The 12,854-nt window shown below is 39.1% G+C and overlaps 1 protein-coding gene across 1 annotated transcript; it reads left to right on the top strand.

Moving 5' to 3' along the window:
• Window positions 1–8,960: 8,960 nt before the first annotated feature.
• LOC134806782 (MYG1 exonuclease) lies at window positions 8,961–11,507 on the top strand. The gene is made up of 5 exons (XM_063780130.1): window positions 8,961–9,181; window positions 9,317–9,567; window positions 9,839–10,264; window positions 10,607–10,747; window positions 11,322–11,507. Exons 1-5 carry the CDS (start codon window positions 9,062–9,064, stop codon window positions 11,479–11,481), a joined length of 1,098 nt encoding a protein of 365 aa, XP_063636200.1. The 5' UTR covers window positions 8,961–9,061; the 3' UTR covers window positions 11,482–11,507.
• Window positions 11,508–12,854: the final 1,347 nt, after the last annotated feature.

The raw sequence follows: 12,854 nt of genomic DNA, 5'->3' as shown, positions 1-12,854 counted from the left end.
AATTATTACATAAAAAAGATTAAAAACCTATACGCAATAAATAAATAAATAATAAAATAAAAATGATTTATTTCAGACCATCTACGATCCACAGTTTTGATAGTAGTGATGCTATATGTAAAAAAATATGCCAAGAAATGTCATACATTATTTTGGAAAAGAGCTGATACTTGATAGAGTTAGACCGAGAAAAGTCTGCAGCGATTTTGATGGCCCACGCAATATATGCCAGTGTTTTTATACGTCATAATTTTAAGATAAGATAAGATAAGATCTTTATTTGCATACCATAGTACAGATGTTATATACATGGACCCTAGAAAGGGTGAAGCAAAAATTGATGGTTCACAATTTCACAGTTTCGGTTATTATTACTACTGACTTATACTTTATTTCATAGAATTATATATTTATTTCATAGAAGTTTGAAATAAAATCGCTGCAGACTTATCTTGGTCTAACTCTAACCTAACAAAGTTGTGTTAAGATAATTTTCAAATCCCCGGTCTACTTCTGCTGTCTGCTGTCCGGTCTACTGGCTGTAATATAACATATGCAATACCTACATATACAGGGTGGCCAAAAAATAAGTGCATCTCCTTGCCAGAGAGGTCTTGGGATTATACTGAGCAACTTTTACTATGGGACCAACCACGAAATCGCGAAAAAAAAAATTTTGTTGTTTCATACATTTTGGCTGATCCATTTTCTATGGGAGGGTAAATTTTTCTTTCGCGATTTCGGGGTTGGTCTCATAGTAAAAGTTGCTCAGTATAATCCCAAAACCCTGGCAACGGGAATGCACTTATTTTTTGGCCAGCGTGTAGAGTCTGTTCGGAAAGAGAAGAGACGTTGAATGTATTGGGCCCAGATCCGCACAGGCTCTACTGCTAAAATCATAACATTTCCTTCGTGTTTCAGCGTAGTAGGGTAAAATGGACTTTACCACAATTACATAATATATAATAAATTAGTTATAAATTTACCGAAAGTTAGGTTATATCTCAAAATAGGACAAGTTTTATTAAACTCATAATATAACATTTCCAGATTATACTCAAAAACTGCAGTTCAAAATTGTAAAAAAAAATGTATCATGTTCCATACCATATTTGTTTTTGCGATAAATTGTCCGAACTCTGGTGATATGTCTGCCTGGGATCACGGACGTAATGTCACGTTCGAAACGTCAGGCCAAATAATAAACGTAAGTGTATGCGATTAAGAGTCCCCAGGAAGCTCGGCCGAATTTCACGTCACATTTTCATTTTTATAAAACAAACGAAATAAATGAATAGAGCAAAACAAGTTTTGTATGAAAAACTTAAATTTGCTGTATTTTTTTAACTATGTTATCTGAAGCTACATAAACTAATTACAGGACTATAAGTAGATATACCTTATCCTATTGTAAGTACAAAGTTTCAGAGCAATCTATCTAGTCGTTTTAAAATGAGAGCGTAACTACGTTTGTATGAAGATCCGAGCTTGCCGCTGGGGACTCTCTTAAGTTAAGTCCCGTTCAGTACGGTTACCATCAGTTTGTCACTGACATAAACGCCGTCGAGAACGTAATTTACTTTCTATACATCCCGTTTGCACTAATATGCGAGTGCGAGCGAGATGTATAGAAAGTAAATTACGTTCTCGACGGCGTTTATGTTAGTGACAAACTGATGGTAACCGTACTGTTTTACTCGCGACTCGTCCACGTATAATTTGTTTTCACCACACTTTTCACACACAAGGCTTATTTTGCACTTCAAAAACTGATAGCAAAGTTGCATTTTATTCACATGTGAGGCAAAGTAATCAAATGCAAATTTTGAGTTGTGGTTGTTTGCTGGTAGAATTTACTTTTAAATGATGATTTTGGATGATAATTAAATATTTAATAACATTCATTTGGATTTGATTTGGTTTGATTTTGTTTGATATTTTACATTTAATATTTGCTTCGGGTTGGTGTGGTGGAAAATTTGTGTTTCACTCGGGGGCAAATTTTGTTTAACCCTCGTGCTTTAAAACCATTCGCAACGCTCAAGATTTCATTTTTCGAACCACTCGCTATGCTCGTGGCTTAATTTTGGAATCTTTCGCTTGCTCGGTTATCAATACGCAAGCACGAGCGGTTAAATAACAACTTTGCCCCCTTGTAAAACAAATAACTATTATAGCACTCCTACACCACTTTCAACATCTCAACCCGGAAAACGTCAGCTTTCGGCACGCTGCGCTAAAACGAAGTTGCCGATTACCGGCTCCATCGAATAGAAAAACAGCATACCTACGGATATGTACCCAGTATTTTTGTTACACCTTGTATAACGTAATTGAAAAATTATTTAAATGTTATTTAATTCGTATAAGTAACGTTACTTTCATAAAGTTACACCCAATACAAATACATTTGCGTGCGGGCGGGCGTGCGTGCGTGCGTGCGTGTTTGCGTGCGTGTGTGCGTGCGAGCGTGCGCGTGTGTGTGTGTGTGCGTGTGTGTATTGATAATACCTATACGATTTCGACCGGAAATTAACTTTTCAACTTTCAACTGTAGAGTAGGTATCTTGTATATCCAGGGATTCGGAATAGAAGAAAGCGCTTCTTTTGAACATTTGTGTGTTGCGACAATAAATATAATTTAGAAATTAATTAAAAAACACTGCAGGTAATTAACACGACTTTTAAACATCTTCTCCCATTTTCGAGTTACAACTGTTTTGCGAATGCAATAATCTAGTATTCTAGTATAATAGGTACCAATAAGGTACAAACAGCAACACTCCTAACTGTACATCGGTGGACCTTATTACAAAAGGCATAAGGTCCACCGATGTACAGTTAACAGTGTGGGCGATGGTACTTACAGTCCAGTCGGCAATAATAATTGTAAGTTTTTTTTAATTAACTTGAAAAAAAAACTGATTTTAATATCAATACTTCCGTGAGACACATACGTACATATGAAATATATAAGAACGGGTCACTCACGTATTTTAAATAGAAAAACGCTCGACATGTTTCACTCCGTACCCTCGTTTATATCATTATTAGCATTTCGGGCGCGGAGGGCTACGGCCAGTGGCGGATTTGCCCTAAGGCCAAGTAGGCTCAGGCCTAGGGCGGCAAGTTTTTTGGGGGCGGCAAATTGTGACAAAAAATTAGCTGATGATTAACAAGAAATAACTCAAAATGTAGTCAATATGATGGGTGCTGAGAAAGGGGCGGCTAATACAGGGCCTGGGGCCTAGGGCGGCAAAGACTGCAAATCCGCCACTGGCTGCGGCCCACAGTCTGCGCCAGTCCGTCACCGTCAACGCAAGCTCTTGATAACACTCCTCGGTAAGGAGTGTAACATGTCGAGCGTTTTTCGACTTAAAATACGAGAGTGACACGTTCTTAACATATATAAACAATTACGTGATTTTTCCTATATTTACCTACTTTCATGATTGATCAAATGATCACTGTGATACATTTTTTATACTACGACGGTGGGAAATAAGCATACATTTTAACTTTCACCACAAGCTCGTAAAGGCTTTCTTTATTATTCCAAACTGATGAGAAAGTTGCATTAATTTGGATTTGATCTACAGGTAATTAATATTTTACAGTTAGTATTTTCCTTGTGTGGTGAAAAATGATGTTTCACTCGGTAGCAAAAATTGTTTAACCCTCGCAACGCTCAAGATTCCACTTAAATTTTTAACTAGTTTAATTATCTAATGTCTTCCCCATCACGGAACAATGGTGTTCCGGACCTTTGGGAGGCATGCGCGGAGCCGAAGCCAACACGTAGAGGCCCTTTTGACACTTTAATGAAATGTAAGGGGTACACCGAGCGGATGCTGCCCTTGCCCGTGTCATGGGACGCACGCAGAGGCAGCACCCGCCAGGGTGTAAGGGCTATTGAGAGTTGATGGAATCTAAAATGAACTAGGTTATTGGGTGAAAGCGATGGACTAAGTACTGAGCTATGGGGTGAAAAAACCGGACGCCTGCCTAATAAAACGGTATGCAATTTTATTTCCGGCAGACGGTGACTCGCCCTCACAAGATGGGCCCCCACAAAAAGCGACATCTAGGATGGCTCAAGGGCAACACCGGTGTGAGCGGCTCAGGGGTGTCGAGAGGTGTGCGCCGCTTTCTACCCAGTGGCTGTTAACAGCCACTGTGCCAACTCGCGTCTTATGCATATTTCACTTCCACCCCTGGAGCTTATAGCTCTAACGACTCCACTCTGGCCGGCCGGCTAAGGCAAGCCAGAGGCAGAGAATCCTGTCCCACCCACCCTCCTTGCGGGTAACAGAACTCCCCAGGAGCACTCGGGTACGTGAGGTCGCTAATCCCCAACAGCTCGCCACAAGCTGCCCTGCGTTGACTGATTGCACTGGTAAAACCAGCGGGCGATGGGGTCGTCACATCCCTACGCCATATAAGGGGTAATTATCTAATATTATTAGTGTGTTGCCATGGTAACCCATATGATTTGAAAGTTCGCGGACTAATAATATTAGTCTAATACCGTTCGAGAAATGGGCCCCAGACTTTGATTAACTCCCAATTCCGGATTTCGTTTTGCCACATTTACTTTTGCTAATCACAGTCCGACTAAACGAGAATCTGACTAAACAAGTACTTATCCGGCGAAATAAGAATCTGGCGAATCGGGAACTAATCGCAATGTTTGTTTAACACTCGTGTCTTGAAAGCCTAGCATAGCAACGCTTAATATTCGACTTTATGAACCACTCGCTACACTCGTGGTTAAATTTTGTAACTCTCGCCTGCTTGGGTATCAATATTAGCACGACGGAACAACTATGTCCTATGTCCCTTGTTTTTTTGGCTTTAGATTATTTTTGTACAGGTGTAGGCCCTTTTAAGTCACTATTTCGAATTTCGATTAGATTAGAAATTATATTTTTTGATTCAACACTAGTCAAGTAATTTTAATATCAATTACAACTTCCGCGAGACACAGACATATTAAATATATCATGAACGGGTTACTCACGTATTTAAAGTCGAAAAACGCGGTCGTGAGTGACCCGTTCATATTTAATATAATAACTAGTCAAGTAGTCAACACTACTCAACTTACAATAAGTTTTCACGGGAGACTACTAGCGCCATCTGTCGGCAGTTGATGTACAACACCCGAAGTTTAGTTCTCCCTTCATCTCAGCATGGTGCGCTTTTATAACTCGAATTTTGCTTCTTTGTAAAATTACATTAGAAATGATTTTTGGCAAATTTTGTCAAAAACAAGTAAATTGTTGTATGTGAATGATTTCCTAACTACCATCTCGCATTGTACCTGCCTGAGTCGCGTTTTATGAAGCTACAAGTTCTTTGTTTGTAGATAAATAATATAATCTGTTATATCTGCTACTTAGGCCTTATTAGCACGAGCGCTTTTACAACGCGCGTTAAAAAGAGTTTGAATTACACAAATGGATAAGTACCTAAATGTGTACTTATTCACACGATGGCCGTGGCGCTTTTTATTAAGCGTTGTTGGATTTTCGACTTTACGCGTTGGTCGTTAAATCTAATTTAGCATGAGGACGGATTCAAGCGCTTTTTTAACGCGCGTTGAAAGCGCTCTCGCGCGCGCTCGTGCGAATGGGGCCTTAGGCTGGTATTCCACCTGTCTAATATCATTGAGTCTCACTCTCTCATTAAGCAAAATGTAAGACGCAATACATATTGGACAAAGAAATTGGATAGGTGGAATACCACCCTTACCCGCACTAGTTTCCATATTCGACCTGTCCAATTTCTTGGTCCAATGTACATTGCGGCTCTCTCTCATTAAGCAAAATGTGGGACGCAAATACATATTGAAACAATAAATTGGACAGGTGGAATACCACCCTTATCAAAAAATCAAAAACATCAAAAAACGTTCTCTGCCTCTCTATCGCTCTTGCTTATTCGAGCGACAGGCTCTGTCCTTCTTAAAATCCACTCGGTACAGCTTTATATTTATAATAATTACATAAGTACATTTAATACAATCTCAAAAATAATTAAAAAAGTGAGCATAAAAAAATTAAATAAGTACGTAATTATAGATGGTCAAGCAAATCTAGTCAGTAGAAAAAGGCGCGAAATTCAAATTTTCTATGAGACGATATCCCTTCGCGCCTAAATTTTTAAAATTTGCCGCCTTTTCTACTGACAAGATCTGCTCGACCAACTTTATCTATGTCGACGTCGACAACTTTTACTCCATGAAAGGCATACTTAGGTAATTAGTTTAGCCCCCTCCTCACTCGTGCGCGAATCGCGGCGCGAAGCCGCGAACGCGAGTGTGGCGTCGATTTTCGCAGACAGCGAAATCGACTCCACACTCGCGTTCGCGGCTTCGCCCGCGATTCACGCGTATAGTCTGGAGGGGGCTTTTGACAGAGAAAGATGCCCGCAATTTGCGCATTTCGGTGTTCGCATCATAAGCCCCCTCCAGACTATGTGCGTGAATCGCGGCGCGACGTCGCGAAGCGAACATGTCGCGAAGTTGACGTATGACTCCACACTCGCACACTTCACGGCGATTTCGCAGTTTGGTTTGCGGCAAGATGGCGGTAAAGCATCAGCTGATCGAGTTTAACTGTTAGTTATCTATGGCATCATACGTGATTTAGCTGTTTTTCCATTTTGTTTTCTTGTGAAACCGTAAAATATAGCAGCTTAATATAATATAATCATAATACTCGTATAATTATCTTGCCACAGAAGAGCCAAAATAGGGTGTAATGTGGAGTCTTGCAAGTTCGCGCTACGCGTCTCCTTTGACGCGGGCCAAAATACCGACAAAAAACGGAGAACAAGGCGCGAAGGCGTGAACAATCTGCGAAATCGACGCCACACTCGCGTTCGCGGCTTCGCCCGCGATTCGCGCGCATAGTCTGAAGGGGGCTATAGAATTAGATGACAAAGAACAACTGTCAATCTTCAAAAGTGTGACCAAAAATGAAATGCAAGTGTGTGCGTAAATTGTCTATGTGAGATCAAAAATAGTGATGTCATGTTAAAACATATTAATAATCTGTCGATGTTTGATTGCTTTATCGACTACTTTTTCAAATGTGTTATTTTAAACATTAAAATTCTACGACATTATGGCGTATAAATAACACTTGCACTGCGTTTGCCATCAAAATCGTTGCAGACTTATCTTAATGTAACTCTCACTGTGTTGCAAAGTGAAGTGATCATGACACGCTAAACATGAACACCTTCAAAAAGTATAACAATCGTTATTATTTGAAGTCGGTTATAAAAGCTAATATCTTAATGATGTCGTGTGAAGAAATAATTACATAGCTATTAAGAGCCAACGGGAGTGGTCATTTCTCCATACAAACGTACTCCTCGTTTTCCTCGGTGGTTTTTGAAGCTAGAGTAATGATTTTTTCAACACAGATTAATATTGTCAATATCTGTGTCAGACCGTTTTGCTTTTTTTGATATTTTTGTTTTTTAAGGCGCTAGAGCCCTTCAAAAATGGCCAATTGGCCTAATTGACTATGCCGCAATGAGAGGCGTGGCATTCAAAACTGATATCAATTAGCCAAAAAAGCAAAACGGTCCGACACAGATAATTTCATAATCATTTAGATTTCCAAATTTGGTTACGATTGGTTAAGTTTTGGAGGAGGAAACACAGGAGTACGAAACCTCGATTTTTGAAATTTTTACGCAGGATTTTTCGCCTTGTCCTTATCGCACAACTTTTAGGTGCCGCTTCGGTTAGCGAGACGGGTATATTTACCTAAAATATTTAAAACTCAGCTCCTGTTTCGTCTTAATATACCGACAAGTTATCGATACTGTCATATGAACATTTTGTCAATCCCTAGCGTAAACTAACAGTTTATGTTTTTACACAAAATATCCTAAATTATTGACTAATATGATAAAATATTAGCACGGAACGAAAGAAAAACTTATAATGAAGTGTATAAACCGGCTTCTTACACTTTTTACGCTGTTAATTAGACAAAATATCGTTATGAAAATTTCGCTCGGAATATCATAAATCCTCTGAAATGAGTAATTGCTTGGATTATTTGGCCCTGTGTGTTTGGCTGTGTGTGTGTAATTACTTTATTTAATACTTTTCGTCCTAATCCGTCTATATTTTTCAATTTGAAAATTACCGTGATACGCTCTTGGCCGTCCGCGGCCGTCGTCAAACTCAAAAGTGGTTACGTTTTCTCATTGGTAGTCTGACTCTTTCGCACTCATGGGATGTTCATATACGTGATGGCTTCCCTTTCGCACACTTCAGCTGTCTGTCAAGCGCGAGCGGATGGTAGGTCTATGGTTCGCATAATGTCTGTAGTGTACATAGACTAGGAATCCTCTAGACAGAGGAGTTTAGAGCAATTATAGATGGTCAAGCAAATCTTGTCAGTAGAAAAGCGCGAAATTCAAATTTTCTATGGGACGATATCCTTTCGCGCCTACATTTTTCAAATTTGCCGCCTTTTTCTACTGACAAGATCTGCTTGACCCAGTATATTTCATGAAACCGATGATGCCAAAAATACGGGGGTGCGCGGGACGAGGTGAGCGAAATCCCGTGCCGTGATTGGTCCGTTCAAAGACACGGACGTCACACAAAGACACTTTCGACTCGAAAATTGAGTAAAACTACCGTATATGCGTGGCAGAGGGGGTAGCGCGACTATGCTCAGTCTGGAGGATGTTTTGTCTGTGGTAGTGTATTACTATCCCACTCTAGTAGTTAGTTATCTCCTGCTCTTATGCCAGAACTGCAAGAAAGACCGTGAGTTGTATGGTTGTTTATAATCGATACTATTTTTGACTCGATTAGTTTACCGGTTTTTGGAACTACATTGCGCAGCACTAGAGAATAAAAAAATATCATTCGTTCAATTCAATATTCAATCACTCACAAAATGGCGTCACCGGCGGTTTGCAGTTTCTCCGGCGAACAAAACGTCATTTTTTTCTTGTAAGTTGCTTATTACCTGTAAAACCACGAGTTTCAGAATTATTTTGACGTAAAAATGTATTAATTGTAATGTTAAAGAAATCATTTAAACTTTTACACCCCATTTTATACCGTACTTCTCCAAAATCGTGTTCTTTTCCCATTACGCGTTCACTTTCTGTTAGTAAATTGCTTTTTAATAACATGAAGGTTAGTAGCCACGATTAACTTGTTTAAACATAAGTTAATATTGCAAATTACAAGCTAAAAGTCAAGAGTGATTTCGCTTCACAACGACGCCATATGTAATTTTATACCTACCCTTCTAAATTCAAATTGTTTCAGATCGGAACCCATGATGGCGTCTTCCATTGCGACGAGGTTCTGGCGTGCTTCATGCTCAAGCAGCTGCCGCAGTACAAGGACGCCGAGATCGTGCGCACCAGAGACCCGGAGAAGCTGAAGACTTGCGACATCGTGGTTGATGTTGGCGCGGAGTTCGACCATGAGTCGAAGCGGTACGATCATCATCAGAGAGAATTTAACGAGACGTTGAGCTCTCTGCGGCCGGAGTTTGGTGATAAGTATAAAATAAAGTAAGTCTGTAGTTGATACGACTTATTAGTTTCTAAAAAAATGTCTGCATTGGTATAATTTAAACAAATAATGAATCTAGTTTTAGGTACTTTTTTCTATTTAATAAGGAAATTTGACCGAAGGATAGGTTAAGGTTTTTAAATTGGAACCTTCTTTATTTGTTAAATACCTACGTGATAAGGTTCTGTGGCCTGCCCTTTGTGTGCCCAGTTCAAAGTGTGTTTTCAGAAAACAATATTTTTAATATTTTCTTTTATTTCTTTGTTTCAGATTAAGTTCAGCTGGTCTAGTTTATGCATATTACGGTGAGGATGTCATCCAAACCATTGCTCCTAAGGAAGTCCCCCTACAATCGGAAGATTTAAGAATCATTTACAAAAAAGTATATGAAAACTTCATTGAAGAAATAGATGCTATTGATAATGGAGTACCTATGACCAGTGAAGAGCCAAAATACAAGATAAGAACACATTTAAGTGCAAGGGTGGGTCGCTTAAATCCAGAATGGAACTCTAGTGCCACAGTGGACCTAGATGAAGTGTTCAAGAAAGCTATGAAACTTGTTAGCGAAGAGTTTCTTTACACCACCAACTATTTTATATCAGTTTGGCTGCCCGCTAGGGACTATGTCAAGTCCGCAATAGAATCTAGATTTGAGGTTCACAAGTCTGGCCAGATATTGGAGTATACAGAGAGGTAATTCTTAAACATTTGCTAGTATCATACTTAACACCTTCACAGTGGCAATTTAGTATAACTCTGAATTTAGCATAGTTTGCATGTGATATATCAACCCTGCTGCATTGAATGTGTCAATAAAAAATAAATACCTATTAGGTACTTAATTCAATTCTTAAAATTTGGTAGGGCCAAAACCTCATATATTGTGTAAATATGATTCATAACAACTTAACAACATTGAAAGTTAATTATTCACAAGCTGACCTGCTACTACACTCAGTGCAAACAGTTTTTGTAATGCATTTGATGACTGTGCGAGAGAATGCACAGTTTTAACAGCCACTTCACAATTTCCAGGTTCCCTTGGAAAGAGCACTTGTTTGACCTTGAGACTGAGATGGGGCTGGGCCACGAGATCAAGTATGTGCTGTTCAACGACAAGCCTAATTCATGGAGGGTGCAGGCTGTGCCTCAGAACCCTACCAGCTTTCTTACCAGGTATGTTATTGATTTTTGACCAAGTGAGCACTTTTGCCTGTAACTTTGAGGATAGGTGAATAAAGTGATTCTTAACGAACACATCCCTCTATGCATCCTCGCACTCGTGGAAACGCAGCTTGAAGCTGAATGCTTGGTCTACAATTGATGCCGTGTTTCCTGTTTATAAATAAATATATAATAAATCCCACCGTAACCTTAATAAGGCTTGTTGTGGATACACTGGGTACTAGACAATAATATACACAAATAAATGCCCTTACCACAATTTGAACCCAGTACCTCCTGCTTTGTAGGCAGGATCACTACCAAGTAGCTTTCTAGTCTCCTAACCATTGTCTGTATTATACTATATCGAACATGCATTGTCGTCTACCAATGAAGAAAATTTAATTTAGCCATGTATTTTAAGAAATACATAAGTTCTTCTTCCTTGTCGTAACCTCATGGCTGAGGGATGTGACGATTGTGGGCACTCTTCACCAGTGCTCTCCAAGCTGCTCTGTCCTGGGCCCAGTGCATGCTAGCCTACTTACTAATACTTAAAAAGTTAATTGTTCACATATATTTTCAGGAAACCTCTCCATAAAGACTGGTGGGGCGTCCGCGACGAATTACTCAGCGACGTGGCCGCCATACCAGACTGCATATTCTGCCACAGCACCGGCTTTATTGGCGGGAACGCCACAAGAGAGGGAGCGCTTAAGATGGCCATTGCAAGCTTAGAAGCTTAATTGGGTTATTATATTTGACACACATATATCATTGTTTTACTCGCAAACAAAGCTTAGACGCTCTTAGTAGTAGACTCTTTCGATTCCTGTCTGGCCGTAATAGGGCGTATGACCGACCCTTTTTATTAAACACTTTTCACTTTTTTCTAGCTAAATTCTGTGCATTGGGAAAAAATTAAATTATAATATTTTTAATTATCTTCCAATATGAAATTTGCAGTGTGACCAATAGGCTTGTGCCTGCTCGGTCACTACAGAGAGCGCTCCGCTCTCGGTCAATCGGTCAAACGAACTAGTTCGGTCTTTTAGTTCCTTTAGTTCAGTTCGGTCGTTGAGAGCCGGGAATGAATAGGAGTCGATTTTTCATTGGTTTCTTTCCAATCTTTGGTAACTGAATCCAATTCAACTTGTACGATACGATGTGTCGGTATTAAACATTAAAACACCTTAACATAATTTAAAAATATCAAATATGTCGAAATATATTTGATTTTCCTTCATATTTTACGGGCTTAGGAGTGTCACGTCGTTCTTTCATCTCGTTCACACTCGTGCCAGCGACATTGACAACCGTTTCGTTCCGTCCATTTTACGTTTCACTCAGTCAAGCGCTCTCGAATCCTACTGAACTAAAGGACCTAAAGACCGATTAAGAGCGTGCAAAAAGATTTAGTTCCTTTCGGTCCTTGATGGGATATCATTCTTAATAGTTCTTAGTTCAGGACCGACTCAAGCCTAGTGACCAACAGTCTAACCGTGTTCTTTGCTCTATAGCCCAAACACTAATTGAGATACATTTTTTATATATTTCCTAAAAATAACCCAACCTAAAAATATAAATCTAAAATAAATATTTACAGAAGTATGACTTAGATAGATTTATATACAATAAGAAATATAATTGGCTTTTGTTTTATGACCAGTAACAATATGAAAAATTGTTGTTGAAAGTCATCCGGAGGTCCATTTAATAAAAATACCAGTATTCCACATTGGCTTCAAATTGGAACGCAGAACTTGAAAATGTCTCTTTGATAATCAAATACTTGATAAAAATTTGGGACTTAAAATATGTTGTTGTATCTTGTGCTTGTGTCTTTGAAAATGTTTTTGTATCATCAGCTGTAGACTAGTGTTGTATCTTGTGTCTTGAAAATGTTCCTCTATCATCAGATTCATCCATCTCGTATCATTTCTCAGGCAGATGTGCGGGCCTAAATATTGGGTGTCTGCGTTTTTGTAATGAATTTAGTCCAGCCTTTTAAAGGACGAATTAGTCAATTTGGGGTAATCGGCTATAATAAAATAAGGGCAAAAACTGGTCTAGCTTCTGGTCTGTCGTTGATAAGGATCCTGACAGAATTTTAAGTCAT

Source organism: Cydia splendana, chromosome 1, assembly GCF_910591565.1.
Source record: "Cydia splendana chromosome 1, ilCydSple1.2, whole genome shotgun sequence".
NCBI classification, from domain to species: Eukaryota; Metazoa; Arthropoda; class Insecta; order Lepidoptera; family Tortricidae; genus Cydia; species Cydia splendana.
This window is presented reverse-complemented; position numbering and strand designations above follow the sequence as displayed.

Bases quoted from the DNA above. Each gene is read 5' to 3' on its own strand.
- LOC134806782 (XM_063780130.1), top strand. From the start codon at position 9,062: ATGTTAAAGAAATCATTTAAACTTTTACACCCCATTTTATACCGTACT. The intron at 9,182-9,316 runs GTTAGTAGCCAC...AAATTGTTTCAG, and splicing joins TGCTTTTTAATAACATGAAG to ATCGGAACCCATGATGGCGT. The intron at 10,265-10,606 runs GTAATTCTTAAA...CACAATTTCCAG, and splicing joins ATATTGGAGTATACAGAGAG to GTTCCCTTGGAAAGAGCACT.